Source organism: Triticum urartu, chromosome 5A, assembly GCF_056163025.1.
Source record: "Triticum urartu cultivar PI428250 chromosome 5A, HENAU_Tu73, whole genome shotgun sequence".
NCBI lineage: Eukaryota > Viridiplantae > Streptophyta > Magnoliopsida > Poales > Poaceae > Triticum > Triticum urartu.
Window position 1 is genome coordinate 13,002,023 of NC_141877.1, and position 19,257 is coordinate 13,021,279.

Genomic DNA, 19,257 nt, shown 5'->3' on the forward strand with positions numbered 1-19,257 from the left:
CCCCGCCCAACTGACCGTGGCCGACGTGGTGGCGGCGACCCACGTCGGGGCCAAGCGGCGGCGGGCGGGCCTCGCACCACCTCCTGCCGCCCCGACCACCGTCACCGCCCCGGCCACCGTCACCGCAACGGCGCCCGCCCTCGCCGCCTCCCCGCCACCCGCCCCGACCACCAATAAGAGCCGGCCGAAGGCGGCCTCTCATGGGCCGCGAGGGGCGGCCTCCAAGGTCGTCGGCTCGTCCCCGACCGTGACCAAGCCGCGGAAGAAGCCCGCGGCGCGGAAGAAGCCCGCGGCGGCCGCCGTCGCCGAACCTCCTCCCGCCGCGCATGAGGTGTTCGAGGAAATGGCAAACCCATTCTCGTTCATGGACCTCCTCCAAAACGCGGAGGTGGACCTCGGAGCTCCGCCTCTAGACCCCTTTAGGGTTGGTGACGACTTGGAGGAGAAGGAGGAAGATGAGGAGGATGTAGGGGATGACGAGGAGGAGGTGGCCGAGATAGGGGAGGAGGCATTCACCACCGCTTCCCGCCCACACGCGCGGTCGACAAACTACACCGAAGCGGAAGATGTCCTCTTGGTTCGTGCTTGGGCAGCTGTGGGAATGGATGCAACCACCGGCACCGATCAAACTGGTAAACGGTATTGGCAAAGGATCGAGGACGTCTATTGTAAGATCATGCCGAAGAATAGTGGGTTCATCCATCGCTCTTTCCGGTCGCTTCAAGGCCGGTGGGAGTTGATCAAGCCCGCTTGTTCTCGTTGGAGTGCAGCCATGGACCAAGTGATAGATGCACCACCTAGTGGAACCGTGGAGAGTGACTATGTGAGTACATATTTCTTCACTATTTTGATTATGTCTGTGCACTATGCTATTGGTGGGTTCTTATGTGATTTATGTGTGGTTGATAGGAGACAATTGCCGGCATGAGTTACAAGGAGATGGCCGCTTCCAAGGGCAAGCCATTCCCATTTAAGCATGTTTGGTCAATTCTTCAAATCTTTGACAAGTGGAAGTTGAGGGATCAAGATACCGCACCCAAGACGTCGGCAATGCTAAGGATGGATGATAGTGAAGATGAGGAGGAGAGGAACTTGGGCAAGCCCGAGGGAACCAAGAAAGGCAAGCTAAGGGTGAAGATGGAAGAAGAGGCGTCAAGCCTAAGGGAGAAGATGGACCACATGATGAAGGCAAGAGAGGAATTGACAACGAATACATTGGAGACGAAGCTTCTTATCACCGAGAAGAAGAAAGAGGTCAAGCTTGCACAAGTTGAAGCAAAGCGTGAAGAAGCAAAGCGCAAGGCCGAGTTGGAGGAGAGGATGATCAAGCTCAAAGAGGCAAAGGTATGGAAAGAACTCATGGTGGAAGAGAAAGAGCACATGATGATGTCCAAGAAGGACATGGATGAAGACCAATTGCAATGGTGGAAGGACTACAAAGAGGACATCGCGGAGAGGAAGAGGATGTTCCGTGTTGCGTCCTCTACTTTTCGAGATGACACTCCGATGAGTAGTTGTGGTGATGGCGGTGTGTACGACTCCACCGGTGCCGATGGAGATACTTGATGGAGCCCGCTTGTGGTCTAGGAGATGGCGCCGAGGTGCAACTTTTTGGTGATGGTGCCGATGAGAGGAGGAAGATTATGATTTTGTGATGTAAACTATTAAACCATGCATCAATGATTGTCATTTGGTAGTTTGTTTGGAAGTTGATTGTGTTCTTGTTGTCATAAATTGTGAGATGTCAAATGATAGATTTAAAGGTTGTGGTCGAGGCAAACACTAGAACCCTTAAATTCAATCCTTAAAGCAGCAGTTTAAGGGTTGGGTTTGAGGGTTCTAGTATTTGCCCCTGTTTTTCAACCCTTAAAAATGTCAAAAAGTGGTATTTCTCAATTCTTAAAACTGCTTGAAGGATTTAAGAGTTTGAGGATTTTACTAGTAATGCTCTTATAATGCTTGAGTTGCTTTGTATTTCTCGAATCTTCACAGTAGGTCTGAGTTTTGCAAAGAAAATGTAAAGAGTAAACAGGAAGGATATTATTTTAATACGAAACAATTACCGGCCAAGTGCCCTGTTCTTAAAGCAAAAGGTGACGTGATTTACCAGAAATTTGGCACGCGTTTTTCACCGTGGTCGACTAAACAGACAGCACGCGCGTGTGCGTGCGTGCGTGATCCGTACGCGGACCAATCCGGCAGTCCGTAGCTCGGTCGAGGCGGACCAGATCGCGGCCGCTGGCCTCCGATCCGACGGCCCAGGTGCGCGCGAGCACGGCCGCCATGACGACGACACCACCATGGACGGACCGGGTCCTCTTACGTGGCTCCCCGCATGACACCCGCCGCCGCAGATGGGCCCAGCCGGCTCCCACCACGTGGCCCGAGCCGCCGTCGTCACGGTCAAGCTTTCCATTATTTTTAGCATCAGTATAGACACAAGCGCTCATATACACGCGCATACACTCATACCTATGAACGTACACACGTACACCTTATCCCTATGAGCACTTCTGAAAGACTGAGCCGGCATATCATCTTGAGATTTACGAAGTCACCGTAGACGCCTCGTTGTTGACGGGAACGTCTCCTCCCACTGAAAGCGCATCGCCAGAAATCCTTAAATAAATCCAGAAATAATGCGAGCATCAGGATTTGAACCCTGCTGGGTTGGGAATATCACTGTCCACCTAACCAATTCAATCATAGGTTGATTCCATTTATTTATTGTTCGCCCATTGATTGATTTTTATTCGCCAGAAATAAATACCATTGGGTTGGTTTTTTCGCGTTGCTTACGGAGGGGCGGAAAGAAAATAAGACTTGGAAGGAATCCCTGAGCCCATCAACTCCTCTCGCTCTCGCTCGCTCCCGGGCAACCAAAAACTCCACGCCCGGCGGCCGAGGCTTCCGCTCCAATCTCCGGCGAGGTTGCTCCCTCGCCATTGCCGCGCTCGTTTCCCAGGTGGGCGGCGGCCGTTCCGCTCCTCTCCTCTCCCCGCCCGCGCTCCCGGTAACCGTCGGCCGCCTTATTCCTCCCTTCTGATTCCGCTTCATGGTGTAGGGTTCTGCGGCGGCGGCACGAGACTCGCTCGAGGACGACCGACGCCGGGCGGCGGCCGGCCCCTCACTCGCTCGCTCGCTCGCTTGGTTCCGGCGGGCTTGCCCTCCCCGTCGACTAGGAGGGTAACGGATTCCTCTGCCGCTCCTCCTCCGTTTTCCGCGCTTATTTTGCTGCTGCTACTGCTACTTTAGTTCGGCAGATTCGTTTCGGTTCTGGCGAGTTCCTGCCAAGTGGCGGCAACGGTTGCGACGCATTCCCTTCACCACCTCGCGCAAGCCCCGGAGATTTCCTATTTTCCTCTTTTTTCTTCAGCGATATTAGCTAGCCTGCGCTCGGTTGGTTGGTTGGTGTGTTTTTTCACCGGTTGTTCTGCTCTGATTTTGTATTGTTCCGTTCCGTGTTAGCTTTATTTAGTCTTATTACTTACACCTGGGACATGGAGGATTGCGGGGTAGCCTTAGCCTAGCGTTGCGTTGCTGGTGCTGGCACGCGAACCGACCCCACAGTAGAGCGATCGAATCTGGCCTACCTGTTCAACTCTACCGGACAGCTCGGATTCGCCCACTTCCAGTTTGCAATGCAATGCAATGCTTGCTCATGCTGCTGCTGCCCAATCATCGAATTTAATTTGATTATATAAACTATGACCTTGGAGTACTACTGATATGTGCTTTGATCTACTAAGGGAGGGGGCTAATTTGCGGGTAATCTTTGGTAATTTCAGTATGGTTTTTCTGAGACCACTGCTTGATCGACGGTTCTGTTGTCCTGTGGCACTTACACATCATGCAGCTTGTTTCGTTTGAAAACTGATGTAAAGGGGGAACTTGTTAAGCACGTTTGGAATGCGCATACACTCCTGGTGGGATGACAATGGAACTGGCAGTGATGCTGCTGTGCAATTTACAATTCAGCCTGCAGACTCAATGTGTTAACCACTATCTTCCTGTTCCTATACCTGCAGGTGCCAAGGGCATCACGGATGGTGCTTCTGTGCATATTTAGATGACATATGATCTGTTTTCGGTGACTGACCCGGTAGAAAGCCATGAAGATCAGCGCACTCCTGACCTCTGCGGGCATCAATATTGGGCTTTGCGTGCTCTTTCTGTCGCTCTATTCTGTTCTGAGGAAGCAGCCAGCCAATGTCAGGGTCTACTTCGGCCGGAGGATTTCCGAGGAGCATAGTCGGCTCCGAGAGGCTTTTATTTTGGAGAGGTTTGTTCCATCAACTGGCTGGATCGTCAAGGCCCTGCGGTATACCGAGGAAGAGCTCTTGGCAGCTGCTGGGCTGGATGCTGTCGCTTTCAATAGAATGCTTGTCTTCAGGTACACCAAATTTCGTCTTTGATATCCATGTATCCCTCTGTGCCATTATTGTGTTGGTTAAAAGACAATGGTATCTGATTGATGAGCTTGTTAACATCCACGCGTGGTCTGAATCAGAAGGAGACAGAAACTTGTTGCTCTGGCAGCTGCATACAAAATAGAACTTCTTTTAATGCTGTTATATAAAATCGTAGAGGACAGACCCAGTGCATAGAAGCTCCCACACAAGGTGGGGTCTGGGGAGGGATTATAGGAACTTAGTCTTACCCCTGCGAAGTGCAATGCAGAGAGGCTGGTTCGAACCAAGGACCTTTTGGCACAAGTGGGGAGGACTTCACCACTGCGCCAGGCCTGGCCTCTATTATATAAAATCGCAGATCCCTCTTTTTTGTTTGCTATTTTCTGCCATACTGCTTTTCTATCAGTTTAACATCAGATTCGAGTTTTGCACACTGATACATTCGTTTCTGCAGCATACGTATCTTTTCACTGGCTGCCCTTCTGTGTGTGTTTGGAATACTTCCATTGCACTATTATGGAAAAAATATACTACATAGTCGGATTCCTTCAGAAGATTTGGATATCTTCACAATTGGGAATGTGGAAGTGCGATCAAGATGGTGAGCTGAGCAATTTATTTTAATTTTATCATAAGGTGTTTTTTAGGGTATCATAAGGTAGTTTTTTTAGGCTATCATAAGGTTTTCTTTTTCTAGGCTATCATATGGTGGTTTTATCAAGGCTGAAATTGTATATTTGTTTGTCGTATGCTGTGTTGATTATTGGTATTTATAGTGTTAATCGTTTTGCCTCTAACTGGACTTCATTTAGTTCCGTGCACGTCTCCACTCTTCAAAACATGAGAAAATAATATGTATATGGGAGCGCAATATACATACTTCTTTATTCAATTTATTTGCTGGTTGCATTGCAGGCTTTGGGTTCATTGTCTAGTTCTCTACATAATATCTGGAGTAGCTTGCATTCTCCTATATCTTGTAAGTATTTTTTTGAAGTACGGACTATTCTACATCGTCATATTGAGGAACACATGTAATGTTGTTTCCTTACCCAATCTTTCAGGAGTATAGGCACATTGCTAGACTGAGGCTCCTTCACCTTAAGCGTGCAACACCCAATCCAGGCCAATTTACTGTGCTTGTTCGCGGAATACCAAAGATAACAAAAGAATCGTGCAGTAGTGCTGTTGATGATTTCTTCACCAAGTATCATGGATCAAGTTACCTATTCCACCAAGTTGTTTATAAAGTTGGGAAAGTTCAGAAGATAATGGTAAGCAATTCTCATACAACGTTTCTATTTGTTTGGAGGGTGGGAGATGTGGGAGAACGTGACATAATTGCCAAGGTAGTATTTTTATGATTTAATGCTGTCAGTCTTAGACTTACTTTCCTCGTGGTTCGGTAACCGCTATGTCATGTAAGGGATAATTCATGTGCTGCACATTCATTATGATAATTTTTGTCTTCTCCATGAATTTGTGAAATGATCTCATATCATTTAAGTTACATTTATACATTTTATCTGCAAAGGTGTTTGTGATATTGCATATTCTTTTTCATATTCTCCCTGAGTTACTGAATTGATCTCAGATCGGTTGATTTGGATTTGTACCTTTTATCTGCATATTAGTATTTTGCCTTCTGCTTCTGGAGTAAAACTGTTTCGTATACTGCAGACTGGTGCCAAGAAGGCATGTAGAAAGTTGAAACATTTCACGGACACCACTGTAGATCAGAGCTGCAAAGCAATTACATACCGGTGTTGTCTTTGTGGTGCCTCTTCAAATTCTTTCCACTTGTTGCCCACTGACGAAGTTGTACCGAGCAGAGGAAAAGCTGACCTGGACGATTCTAGCTTGAACATGGATAATGAGGTTTGCTTCACAATTTTGCAAACATTGATTCTTTTACTAAGTTTATCAACAAGTCGATATAGAATCAGTAACTGCAGTTCTGGAACTATTTACAGGAATGTGCGGCTGCTTTTGTATTTTTCAAAACTCGGTATGGAGCACTTGTTGCGTCAGACGTTCTTCAGACATCGAACCCTACGAAGTGGGTTACTGATCCAGCTCCAGAACCAAATGATGTGTATTGGTCAAACATTTGGCTTCCCTATAAGCAGCTTTGGATTCGACGGATAGCGACGCTTCTTGGTTCTATTGTTTTTATGCTCTTATTTCTGGCACCAGTGACGTTTATAAATGGTCTATCTCAGCTTGATCAGTTGCAGAAGAGGCTTCCTTTCCTTAATGGGATATTGAAGCAGTAAGTACCTATGTTGCACTGGAGCTGACATCTATATTGAACTTCATCTTCCCTATCGACTAATATGTAGAGTCTAGTATGCATCAGATCTCATTTAGAGCTGAAATTTGAAACAGCAAGCAAAACCATTTATATCTAGACCGATTAACACATTTTAGTTTGAGTGTTTTGTGATAGTTAAGGTACTACTATTCAGCATAGACATATGGCTTGTCCTTCATTTGTAATTGGCTTCTATTGACTCCTCTTCCATGTGCAGGCCACACCACATGGTCCAACTAATAACTGGATACCTTCCGAGTGTCATACTGCAAATATTTCTGTACTCTGTTGCGCCAATAATGATGCTATTTTCAACACTAGAGGGGCCTGTATCTCACAGCGAAAGGAAGAGGAGTGCTTGCTGTAAAGTGCTGTACTTCTTGATTTGGAATGTATTCTTTGTTAATGTGGTATCTGGTACTGTCTTAAAACAATTGGATTTTTTTTCAAGCCCAAAGGACATTCCTGTCCAGCTCGCTAAGGTTATACCTGGGCAGGTTAGTTCCATCTTGTTGTTACGCAGTAGAAGATCATTCTTCTTTTTTCTTTTGAGAAAATGCAGAAAGATCATTTTGTTTATGGAAGGTCAATATATTCTGACTGCAATTCTGTAAATCCATTTTGATTTCAGGCTTCCTTCTTCATCACCTATGTTCTGACTTCAGGATGGGCCAGTTTATCATCTGAACTTATGCAACTCTTTGGTCTGATCTATAACTTCATAAGGAAGTATGTTCTGAGAATGAAAGAAGATACAGAGTTTGTCCCCTCGTTCCCCTATCACACTGAAGTACCAAAAGTATTGTTGTTTGGACTATTGGGATTCACATGCTCTGTACTGGCGCCCTTGATCTTACCTTTTCTGCTAGTCTACTTCTTCCTGGGTTATGTCGTATACCGCAATCAGGTGAGCGAGAAACTAGAGTTGGTGTTATAGTGTTATACTAATAAGTCCATAGCAGTTGTTATGTTGCATTCTGTTTTCTTAGAACAACTATGTTGCCATTATACATATAGGTGAACATTGTTTAGTAGCTTACACAGTGCTATCCGCAGATATAAATTAGGACAATTTAAGATGTTCTTGTCAACGATTAAATACTTGATACAAAGTATATTTGCTATTTTTGCTTGGTATGCTAATGATCTGCCATCTGTATATGTCCTCAGCTGCTCAATGTGTACCGCACGAGATATGACACCGGTGGTTTGTATTGGCCGATTATACACAACACAGTGATATTCTCTCTCGTGCTCACCCAGATCATCTGCCTCGGTGTATTTGGCCTGAAAGTATCACCAGTAGCTGCAGGCTTCACCATACCTCTCATCATCTTCACTCTTCTGTTCAATCAGTATTGCAGAACCCGGCTTCTTCCACTGTTCAGCACTTTCCCAGCACAGGTTTGCATTGCTTCCATAATTCTCCAAGCTAGGAAATAACATACTGATGAACATGAACCTAGTTTTTAGTGCAAACTCGGAAATAACTCAGGGGCAGAACTTTATTGCCATTTCCTGACCGGTGATTATTATCCCTGTTTTGTTGACCGCTGTGTTCCGCAAGTGCAGAATTTAATCGACATGGACAGGGAGGACGAGCTGTCAGGAAGAATGGAACATATTCACCAACGGCTCCATACCGCATATTGCCAGTTCCCTGATTCCGAAGATATACAACTGGAGGAGATTCGGACCGTCGGGAATGATGAGGACGTCGGAGGTTGTAGCTCAGGCGGGTCCAACGGCAAAGGTAGCCCGGGTGAGTTCAACGGCAAAGGTAGCTCGGATGAGTCCAACGGCAAAGGTAGCCCGGGGGAGTTCAATGGCAAAGGTGGCTCGGACGAGTCCAACGGCAAAGAGACCCTCCAGGAACAGCAGCAGCCCAGAAGGGATCTGTCTCACCCAACACTCAAAGGGCTCCCCGTTAGCCGTCTGCAGAATGCCGTGAGATGCGTCACTTTCCTCATTAGGCTGCAGAAAAGAGGCTTGTCATGATACAGCCAGCGTTGGACAACTAACTACTGACGAACCCTTTCATCATGTGGCCGCTCATGTAAATGTACAGCGATATATAGGCCGTACAAGTTTTTTTTTTTTTGGAAAAAGAGGGGGTTTATAGATCATACATACAAGTACACAAGATACATTAGAGAATAGGTTAAGAAAAATAGTAATCCAAGTAAAGCATCATCATGGTTAACTGGGGGTGCAATTTTGGTCTTAGGGCAGCGTCCGGAAGTTTCGACAGACATGAAAGTGATCCGTGTCGTGAGGTATCATGATCATCATTACCTGTAAAGTCTTCTTACCTGTAGACATCCAAGGCTGTGGTTTTCATGCTTGTCTGGTTAGTTCTGTCCTGGGCATCTCCGTTTGATGATGAACTTGACCTGTTTTTGTCGAGGCATGGGCAATCATTTTTGTATTTGGTGGCAGCTCTTGGCATCTAGCACTGGTCAGGCACAACATCTTTGGTTGATTGCGAACTCTACAGCGAGGATAAAAATCAGGGGGAGTTGTCAGTCCTGTTGTCCATTGTTCTTTTTATACCCTGGTCGGTCCAAAAATAGTAACCGAGCGTGCAGCCAAGATCCGTTGGTTAAATAATGAAATGAAATGACCCCTTGGTTACGATGTTGATTAGCGAGCAATTATCGGTGGCTAATACTACCTCCGTCATGTAATATAAGAGCGTTTTTTACACTAGCTTCATCTCATAATATAAAAGCGTTTTTGACACTGCACTAGTGTAAAAAAAACGCTCTTATATTATGGAACGGAGGAAGTAATTAATAATAATCCTTGCAATTTGGGAGGGCCAGCGCGGCGTGGAGCGCACGCAAGGAAGCCCGATGAACTGTATTCAAATTAGATCCCGAATTGTATTACTTATTAATCAGGTTGGAGGAATAATTATGTATGGAAGCAAGATTAGTGAATAATCTACCCTCCTTGTGGGGGCATTGCTGCTCCTTGTTGCCAGCCTGAGTGATGTGGTTGGGTCCGCAATTTCTACACACCGCTCGTTTGCAGGCGTCAGGGAGTCGACGTCTCAAGCGTCTCCACCGTTGAGCCGACATACTAAGCGTGAAGCGTTTTTTCTTAACTTTTGTTTCTTCCGTTTCTATTATTATCACATGTGTTTTTTTCTCTATCCATTTCCTTTTTCTTTTTCGTTTATCATTTTTTTTCTCTGTTCACACTCTTCTTCTTTTTTTCGTTGTTTTCGGCGGCGATGGGGCGCGTACAAACTTGTTTAAAATTTACACAATGCTCCTACGTATGAACAACCATTCTCAAAATGTATATGAAGTTTTCTACACGTACACGAGTGCCCAATTTTTGAACATGGTATACACATTTTCTTTAATGCACTGGGGTGGGCCCCGCATTGGAATTGGTTGGTTTTGGGAGGAGTGGATGGGCTCTGCCTCTGCCTCTGCCTGCTCCCTCTCTCTCTCTGCTCTGCCGAGACAAATCAACTCCTCTGACCTGTCGCTCCCTCCCTCCCGCCTCCCACCAACCAATCGCCGGCGACCTCGGCCCCTCGCCATTGCCGCGCTCCGTCGAGGCGGGCGCTTCCCCCGCTACTCTCCCCGCAATGCTCCCGACGCCCGCCGCGTTTCCCTTCTGATTTCTCCGGTCGCTTCAGGGTGGCGTAGGGTTCCTCCTGCCTCTGCGGCGGCGGGCGCACGACGTACGTCTTGGCTCCGGCGGCTGTTCCAGTCCAGTCTGAGGTAGCAGATTCCTCTTCCTCCCCCCTTTTTTTCTGCTCCTATGTATTCTTCTGCTACTTCCATCAGAACGGCAGGTTGAATTCTTCTGTAGTGTTCTCGGCATTTTGGTCAGAGGTTGGAAGTTTTCCATTTTGTTTCTAGTCAAATTATTAGCCCCCAAGTTGGTCGAATCTGATTTTGAAGCGCTCCTGCTCAGTACTTTTGATCGAATATAGCCCACCACCTGTTAAACTCAGCCGGACAGCTCGGATTCCTCCCGTTCATATCTCATGGAATCTGTGCTCAGAAAAATTATCTGAAGGAATTTTTGCTCAGAATTTGCCGCAAAAAAATCATCTCATGGAATCTGTGCTCGGAGTATGCGATATTACCATGTTGTGCTAGATAATGTGTGCTTTGATCGAGCCAGGGGGGCGGTGCTCGGATTCGGTGGCCACTTGGAGGGGAATCTTTGGTTATCTCAGTTAACTGATAAGTACATCCAAAGTTGAAAAAACAGCACTAGGAGTTAATTGTGCTTTTGCAACTGCCTTGCGCTTTTCTGACAAAAAGCGCAGGCTTAACCGCAATTAAGCACCAGGGGTTTTGCTATCCCGCGCAGGCACGCCTTTCTAACTATGGTCTTGTCCCACTACCACATTGAGCAGCTTTTGCTTCATCTGGAACTTGTCAAGTTTAGACTTTAGACTACTTCAGTCTCTAGTGTTAAGCAGTATCTTCATCTTCCTGTATCTGTAGGTGCCGAGGACATCAAGAATGATGCTTCTGTATATGCTTAGATGACATCAATCAGCCGGACAGCTCGGATTCCTCCAGTTCACATCTGATGGAATTTGTGCTTTGATCGAGCCAGAGGGGGGCGGTGCTCGGATTCCTCCAGTTCATATCTGATGGAATTTGTGCTTTGATCGAGCCAGCAGGGCGGTGCTCGGATTCTGTAGCCACTTAGAGGGGAATCTTTGGTAATCTCAGTTAACTGATACATCCAAAGTTTGAAAAAAACAGCACTAGGAGTTAATTGTGCTTTTCTGACAAAAGCACACGCTTAAGCGTAATTATGTGCATATTACGCGCTGCTATCACCCAGGCATGCCTTTTTTAACTATGGTCTTGTCACACTACCAAGTTGAGTAGCTTTTTGCTTCATCTGGAACTTGTGCAGTTTCGACTTTAGACTACTTCAGTGTCTACTACTGTTAAGAAATATCTTCATCTTTCTGTACCTGTAGGCCCCGAGGACATCAAGGATGATGCTTAGATGACATGTGCTCCATTTCTTGTCCGTGGCTGGTCTGATAGGATAGGAAGCCATGAAGATCAGTGCGCTCATGACCTCTGCTGGCATCAATATTGGGATCTGCGTGCTCTTGTGGTCGCTCTATTCCGTTCTCAGAAAGCAGCCAGCATTTGTAAGGGTCTACTTCGGCCGGAGGATCGCCGAGGAGAATAGACTGCTCCGAGAGGCCTTCATCTTGGAGAGGTTTGTTCCATCCACTGGCTGGATCGTCAAGGCCCTGCAGTGTACCGAGGAAGAGCTATTGGCAGCTGCTGGGCTGGATGCTGTTGCTTTCAATAGAATGCTAGTATTCAGGTACTCCCGAGTTTTTGTCCTGATATCCATGTACTCCTTCCTTGGTATCATTATTCTGCTGGCTAGAAGAAGACACTGGTATCTGGTTGATGAGCATATTAACATCCATCTATGTATGTGTTGACTATAAAATCAGGAGACGGAAAGTGGCAGCTCTGGCAGCTGCCTTATAAAATTGGGCTTGTTTTAGTGCTTGTTAAGAAGAATCCTTTTTCTATCGGCTTAATGGACCTCAGATTCCAAATTTGCAAACTGATGTATTCATATTTTTTTCTGCAGCATACGCATCTTTTCCCTAGCTGCCATCCTGTGTCTTTTTGGAATTCTTCCAGTGCATTATTTTGGACGAAAGATGCATCGCCTTGAGATTTCGTCAGAACAATTGCATATGTTCACAGTTGGTAATGTGGAAGTGCAATCAAGATGGTGAGTTGAACAATTTATTCTAGGTTTATCATAAGGTAGTTTTATCAAGGCTGAAATTTTATATTTATTCGTGGTATGCTGCGTTGATCATTTGGATTTATAGGGTTATCTTGTTTTGCCTCTACCTTGACTTGATTAGTTCCTTGTATGTCCACTCTTCAAGACATTAGAAAAGAACAGGCAATGTATGGTGGCGCAACATACATCCACACTTCTGTATTCATTTTATGTGCTGGCTGTATTGCAGGCTTTGGGTTCATTCTATAGTCCTCTACATTATATCTGGAGTAGCTTGCTTTCTCCTATATGTTGTAAGTTTTTTTTTGCTCGTAGAAAGTAGGGAGTATTCTGTTTCCTCATATTGAGGAACACATTTAATGTTGTTTCTCTACCCATTTTTTCAGGAGTATGGGCACATTGCTAGGCTGAGGCTCCTTCACCTTAAACGTGCAACACTAAATCCAGGCCAATTTACCGTGCTTGTTCGCGGAATACCAAAGACAGCAAATGAATCATGCAGTAGTGATGTCGATGATTTCTTCACCAAGTATCATGCATCAAGTTACTTATTCCATCAAGTTGTTTACAAGGCTGGGAAAGTTCAGAAGATAATGGTAAGCAATTCTCATACAACATTTCTATCTGTTTGGAGGGTGGGGATGATCTCAAATCGCTTGGTTTGGATTTGTACCTTTTATCTGCATATTAGTATTTTGCTTCCTGCTTTTGGAGTAAAACTGTTTAATATGCTGCAGACTGGTGCAAAGAAGGCATGTGGAATGTCAGACCCTTCCACAGACACAACTCTAGATCAGAGGTGCAAGGCTGTTACATACCCGTGTTGTCTTTGTGGAGCCTCTTCGGATTCTTTCCAGTTGTTACCGACTGACGAAGTTGCAAAGAACATAGATAAGAAGGTTTGCTTTGCAGTTTTGCGAGCATTGATTGCTTTATTTACTATGTTCATCTTCAATAAGAATAAAATCAGTAACTTCAGTTCTGGAACTATTTACAGGAATGTGCAGCTGCTTTTGTATTTTTCAAAACTCGGTATGGAGCACTTGTTGCTTCAGAAGCACTTCAGACTTCGAACCCTACAAAGTGGGTTACTGATCTAGCTCCAGAACCAGATGATGTGTATTGGTCAAACATTTGGCTTCCTTATAAGCAGCTTTGGATTCGACGGATAGCTACTGTTCTAGGTTCTCTTGTTTTTCTGGTCTTATTTGTGGTACCAGTGGCATTTATACAAGGTCTATCCCAGCTTGATCAGTTGCAGAAGAAGCTCCCTTTCCTTGATGGGTTACTGAAGAAGTAAGTACCATGTACTGGAACAGACCTCTCTATGCTCATCTTCATATCCACTGACTCGTAGACTCTAGCATGCATCAGGTCTCATTTAGACTGGTTAACACATTCTACCTTGATGTATCTTGAACATATAGCTTTTTCTTCATTTATATGTAGTTGGCTTCGAGAATTGACCCCCATCCCTTTGACGTGCAGGCCATACATGAGCCAAATAATAACTGGATACCTTCCTAGCGTCATACTGCTACTATTCCTGTACACCGTTTCGCCAATAATGATACTGTTTTCGACAATGGAGGGGCCTACATCTCACAGTGAAAGGAAGAAGAGTGCTTGCTCTAAAGTGCTGCACTTCTACATTTGGAATGTGTTCTTTGTTAGTTTAGCATCTGGTGCTGTCATAAACCAATTGAACCCTTCTTCGAGTACGAAGGACATCGCTGTCCGGCTAGCTCATGTCATACCTGAGCAGGTTAGTTCTATCTTGTCTTTCATGCTGCAGAAAGATCATTTTTCCTCTAACTAATACACTGTAAATCTGTGTTTCAGACTACGTTCTTCATCACCTATGTTCTGACTTCAGGATGGGCCAGTTTATCATCTGAACTTATGCAACTCTTTGGTCTGATCTATAACTTTATAATAAAGTATGTCCTGAGAATGAAAGAAGATATCGCGTTTGTTCCCACATTTCCTTATCACACAGAAATACCAAAAGTTATGTTGTTTGGACTATTGGGCTTCTCGTGCTCTGTACTGGCACCCTTGATCTTACCTTTTCTGCTAGTCTACTTCTTCCTGGGTTATGTTGTATACCGCAATCAGGTGAGAGAGAAACTAGAGATGGCTTCTAGAATACTAATAATCACATGGCAGTTGCTATGTTGCATTCTATTTTCTTAGAACAACTATGTTGCCCCCGCAAAAAAGGAAAAACTATGTTGCCATTACAAGTGAACATTGTTTAGCAGCATACAGTGCTATCCGCAGATATAAAATGGGAAAATTTAAGTACATGCTCTTGATGGCAAATACTTGATAAAAATAATTTTGTTAATTTTTTCCGACGAGCAAGGCAGGAGCTCTGCCGATTTCATTATGCTGCCGATTTTTGTCATATGAACCCTATTGGTTCTGTATGCTAATGATCTGCCATCTTGTATCTGTTTTCAGCTGCTCAATGTTTACCGCATGAGATATGACAGTGGTGGTTTGTATTGGCCAATTGTACACAACACGGTGATATTCTCTCTAGTGCTCACCCAGGTCATCTGCTTCGGTGTATTTGGCCTAAAAGAATCACCAGTAGCTGCAGGCTTCACTATACCTCCTATCTTCTTTATTCTTTCGTTCCATCAGTATTGTAGAACCCGATTCCTTCCCCTGTTCAAAACTTTTCCGTCACAGGTTCGTGCTATTATTTCGATACATAACACTCCAAACTAGTTGGGAATAATAACCCAGGAGTGAAATTTATTGTTACGGTGACTGGTGAGTCGTTGTTATCCCTGTTCCACTGATTGGCTGTGTTCCGACTGTGCAGGATTTAATCGACTTGGACAGGGAAGACCAAAGGTCAGGGAGAATGGAACATATTCACCACGGACTCCGTTCCGCATACCGCCAGTTCCCTGACAATGAAGATATAAAGCTGGAGCAAATCCTGACCGTCGGGAATGATGAGGACCAAGACGAAGGCTGTAGCTCGGGCGAGCGCAACGGAGAAGAAACCTGCAAGGAACAAGAGCCCAGAAGGGATCTGTGTCACTCAACTCTGAAAGGACTCCCTGTTAGCCGTCTGCGGGATTCCGTGAGATCCATCGCTTTGCTCTGGACTGCAGAAAAGAGGTCCGGTGATAGAGCATTGATTAACTAACCACTAACTAACCCGTTTATCTGTCCGTCCGGTCGTGTAAATGTACGTCAGTATAGGTCATACATACAAGTATAGTATACATCATGCATTAGTTAGAAAATCCAAGTGAAGCATCATCATGGTTATTGGGGTACAATTTTTGTTTAGGGCAGCGTTCGAAGTTTGGACAAACAGGAACTAAGGCCACCCACAATGCGTGGTATCATGGGCTAGTATCATAATAACACATGATACTACTTTAGTTACTGCATCCACAATACATAATATCATACATTAGTATCACATTATCACTCGATATGTTCAGTTGTAAAATCTTGATATGAAATTGTGGATATGATCTATTTCTTACGAACTCTTCTTGTTTGATGCTCTGTGAATGTGATATTGTATCGTAATATTGAAGAATATTGGGTTTTATGCCTGGCTGAGGGCATGCAACTCTGTTTGATGAACTTAATCTGTATTTATGAAGAAGCATGCACAATCATTTTTGTATTTGGTGGCAGCTCTTGAGCTGTCATCTACAATATCTGTAGATGATTTCAGACTTTACAGCCATTATCTATCACTATCATTTTTTTAGTGCAATTGACAGTAGGACATTGTCCCAATGTATAATTTTATTAAGATTTATATACAAATGTACATGCAAAGAATAAATAATGGGAGAATAAAACATAATGAAAGCAAAGGGAAGTTAGGAATCAGAGATGTGGGCCTATCCGAGTGCTAAGACAGCTTGATTTTTCTTTTCCGTTTAAGATTGCGCGGCTGTGTCCAATCAGAATAAGATCTTGCTTCAGCCCGAATCGCCAAGAGTTAATCCCTAGGAGTTTCATTCTTGTAAATTTCATCATTGCGCTGCATCCACACGTTCTAGCAAGTAGCAACCCATAATTAAAATATCCATAGCAATCTTCTTAGGAACCATTGACTTGCCAACAGCATTTCATCGAAGACTGAAATGCCCCTCAATCTGTTATGAATAATAGATTGCCAACATCCTTGAGCAAAATTGCCAACTTTCTCATATGGGCAAGACAGACGCGTAGGGGTTTCCTCAGTGCCCTCATTGCAAAAGATATAGGTATAGATGTTCATATGAAAAGACTTGCAATTGAGAAGGATCCTAGTGTTGACCCTGTCATGTATGGACAACCAAAACAAGATTTATCTCTTGATCTACATGCACTTATTCAAAGCCATTTAAACAAAAGATGAGCCTTTGTCTTGCCCATGAGAAAGTTGTATGTTCGCATTGAGGAGTAAGCATGTGATTTTCAAATATAGCCCTATTTATCTTGCTCATCCGAATGAGGATTTCGATCAAGCAAGTCTTGTACTTCAGTATACCAAGTGAAAACTCGACTAGACAAATGCTTGTGGAATTCTTGTGCAAGATCACCAGAGTTAAGGATACTAGCCAGAGAAATTTTATCATTAAGAGCAGACGAGTGCATCTCAGGGAATTTTTAGTGAGAGGTTGTTCTACCCATTTATCATGTCAAAATAACAGAGTGCCCTTGTCCTACAGTACATGTGGCCACATCTTGACAATTTGGGATGTGCTTCAAGAGAAATTGTCAACAGAAAGAACCTTCGGTTCTGCCCTGGGGAGGGGTATTAGAATAATAAATTTCCCAAATGTGCTTCACCTAAGGAAGACTAGCCTTGTTATAAACCTTATATTGATTCTTGATCAGTAAAGCTTTGTTATGTGTATATCCAAAACTCCCAAACATCCCTGAGTTGTAGCCCTACAGACTTTTTTCCATGAAATGAGAACCCTTTATCCCCTGTTCCAATTTTTTTCTTCATAAGGTAGATAATCTTCTTTTAGTTCTTTTGGGAAGGGGTGTAAGATCATCAATTCTGGGCATGTTGATAGTAAGTTGCTCCAATTAGGTGAAAGGGGAGGAACCCCTGGCAAGCTAGGATGGCAGTGAGAGCTTGCATCTTAGCATCTAATCTAGGACATTAATATACACCATGAATTTAGGACAGTAATACTGAGCCTAAAGCGAGCCATCTCAGCAATTATCATTTCCGATCGTCTGTTTTCATGATCTGAATGTTTCTCGCCGTCGGATCACATGTGTATAGACATCTCTCCCACATCTGGCCCAGCTATCCTATGGGTTGCTGCTACAGAGGCCGGAACAAAGGCCTCTGGTAATTTGGGTTGTCGGCCAAACCATTCATCTAACCCCGACTTCACTCAAGAGGTCACCTTCAAACGAGTCTAAGCAGCAAGTGCGAGAGTAGGTTTTTAATTTGCAGTAGATGCACCTCAGAAATAGGAAGCACACAACTTGTATCATCAACATACTGTAAAACTAGGAAGTCAAGGCATGACTCAACTGGCAGAGGGCACTACTAGGGAAATGCTTATACACAGGAACTCAGTAGTAGCGCTTTTTATAAGAAAGCGCTGTTGCTAAAAAACGGTAGCGCTTGTCACTGAAGAGCGTTGCTACTATTCTTGTAGCAGTAGCGCTTCTGTTATAAAAAACGCTACTACTATAGTTGCCAACAGTTGTATGACAGTGTAGGTATACTAGTAACGCTCGTAATTAAAAAGCACTACTCTATTGTACATAGCAATAGCGTTGTCCTCTGACGAGCGCTACTGCTAAATAGCAGTAGCGGTTATTGCTAAACAGCGTTACTACTAAGCTTACCTTATCCACACCCGGCGCCCTGCGCGCGTCCCTCACTCTCCCTCACACACTCTCACGCGCCGCTCGTCGCCTGCCGTCGCCACAGTCGGCCGCCATCACCGCTGACGCCCCCGAGGTATCTGCCTCCCTCCCTCCATCCTCCTCTCGCCGCCCTCCCCTCCCTCCCTCCCTCCTCCTCTCGTCGCCCTCCTCTCTCCCTCCCTCCTCCTCTCGTCGCCCTCCTCTCTCCCTCCTCCCACGGCCCTCCTCTCTCCTCCCTCTCTGCCGGCGGCCCCCTCCTCCACCTCCTCCCTCCTCCCTCTCCTGCTCTCTCCTCCTCCTCCCTCCTCCTTCCCCTCCTCCTCCCTCCTCCTCCTCCTTCCTCCTCCTCTTGGCCTCCTCCCACCTCCTCCCCCTTTTTGTAAATAGGTTTTAGTTTTTGTTAAATGTAGGGTTTTGTTTTTAGTAAATGCAGGTTTTTAGTATATTTTGTTTTTAGAAAATTTGAATAAGTAATTTGAAAAGAATAAGTAAATGTAGGTCTTTTGAATAGAATAGGAACTTTTTAGAAATTTTGAATAAGTAAATTTGAATAGAATAAAATATGAAATTAAAAAAATAAGTAAATGTAGGTCTTTTGAATAGAATAGGAAATTTTTAGAAAATTTGAATAAGTAAATTTGAATAGAATTGGATATTATAAGTACATTTGAATAGAATAATTAAATGTAGCTTATGGAGTTTCACTAAGTCCTAAGCTGACGATAATAATGTTTTTGTTCATATTTTGTTTTTGCAGAAATCAAGGAGCAACGACGACAAGTGTTTTTTTCGTAATTAAGCATGACTTCAACTATTTCAACGTGTAATTTTCATATTTTATAATTCGAGTAGCTTATCCCATGTCATGCAAGACGCCATGTCTTG

General features: G+C 44.5%; 3 protein-coding genes across 4 annotated transcripts; all 3 read left to right on the forward strand.

The window, feature by feature from the left end:
* Nucleotides 1-284: 284 nt before the first annotated feature.
* LOC147967480 (uncharacterized) lies at nucleotides 285-1,566 on the forward strand. The gene is made up of 2 exons (XM_087523155.1): nucleotides 285-823; nucleotides 910-1,566. The coding sequence occupies exons 1-2, from the start codon at nucleotides 344-346 to the stop codon at nucleotides 1,564-1,566; spliced, it is 1,137 nt and encodes a 378-aa protein (XP_087379281.1). The 5' UTR covers nucleotides 285-343.
* Nucleotides 1,567-2,787: 1,221 nt separating this feature from the next.
* LOC125506920 (hyperosmolality-gated Ca2+ permeable channel 2.1) lies at nucleotides 2,788-9,132 on the forward strand. Of its 2 annotated transcripts, XM_048671624.2 has the most exons (12): nucleotides 2,788-2,965; nucleotides 3,065-3,186; nucleotides 4,029-4,393; nucleotides 4,867-5,013; nucleotides 5,328-5,391; nucleotides 5,477-5,686; nucleotides 6,093-6,290; nucleotides 6,386-6,684; nucleotides 6,944-7,223; nucleotides 7,358-7,633; nucleotides 7,897-8,130; nucleotides 8,299-9,132. In XM_048671624.2, the coding sequence occupies exons 3-12, from the start codon at nucleotides 4,113-4,115 to the stop codon at nucleotides 8,722-8,724; spliced, it is 2,415 nt and encodes an 804-aa protein (XP_048527581.1). In that variant the 5' UTR covers nucleotides 2,788-2,965; nucleotides 3,065-3,186; nucleotides 4,029-4,112; the 3' UTR covers nucleotides 8,725-9,132. The 2 variants fall into 2 exon arrangements, with proteins under 2 accessions (XP_048527581.1, XP_048527582.1); XM_048671625.2 differs by lacking the exon at nucleotides 3,065-3,186 and having other exon boundaries at nucleotides 2,792-3,013.
* A 1,031-nt stretch (nucleotides 9,133-10,163) lies between these two features.
* LOC125506921 (hyperosmolality-gated Ca2+ permeable channel 2.1) lies at nucleotides 10,164-16,122 on the forward strand. The gene is made up of 12 exons (XM_048671626.2): nucleotides 10,164-10,466; nucleotides 11,205-11,428; nucleotides 11,696-12,057; nucleotides 12,337-12,483; nucleotides 12,731-12,794; nucleotides 12,888-13,097; nucleotides 13,239-13,400; nucleotides 13,499-13,797; nucleotides 13,990-14,266; nucleotides 14,344-14,619; nucleotides 14,968-15,201; nucleotides 15,338-16,122. Exons 3-12 carry the CDS (start codon nucleotides 11,777-11,779, stop codon nucleotides 15,668-15,670), a joined length of 2,283 nt encoding a protein of 760 aa, XP_048527583.1. The 5' UTR covers nucleotides 10,164-10,466; nucleotides 11,205-11,428; nucleotides 11,696-11,776; the 3' UTR covers nucleotides 15,671-16,122.
* Nucleotides 16,123-19,257: the final 3,135 nt, after the last annotated feature.

Bases quoted from the DNA above. Each gene is read 5' to 3' on its own strand.
- LOC125506921 (XM_048671626.2), top strand. From the start codon at position 11,777: ATGAAGATCAGTGCGCTCATGACCTCTGCTGGCATCAATATTGGGATC. The intron at 12,795-12,887 runs GTAAGTTTTTTT...CCATTTTTTCAG, and splicing joins CTTGCTTTCTCCTATATGTT to GAGTATGGGCACATTGCTAG. The intron at 14,620-14,967 runs GTGAGAGAGAAA...ATCTGTTTTCAG, and splicing joins ATGTTGTATACCGCAATCAG to CTGCTCAATGTTTACCGCAT.
- LOC147967480 (XM_087523155.1), top strand. From the start codon at position 344: ATGGCAAACCCATTCTCGTTCATGGACCTCCTCCAAAACGCGGAGGTG. The intron at 824-909 runs GTGAGTACATAT...TGTGGTTGATAG, and splicing joins GAACCGTGGAGAGTGACTAT to GAGACAATTGCCGGCATGAG.
- LOC125506920 (XM_048671624.2), top strand. From the start codon at position 4,113: ATGAAGATCAGCGCACTCCTGACCTCTGCGGGCATCAATATTGGGCTT. The intron at 6,685-6,943 runs GTAAGTACCTAT...TTCCATGTGCAG, and splicing joins CTTAATGGGATATTGAAGCA to GCCACACCACATGGTCCAAC. The intron at 8,131-8,298 runs GTTTGCATTGCT...CCGCAAGTGCAG, and splicing joins TCAGCACTTTCCCAGCACAG to AATTTAATCGACATGGACAG.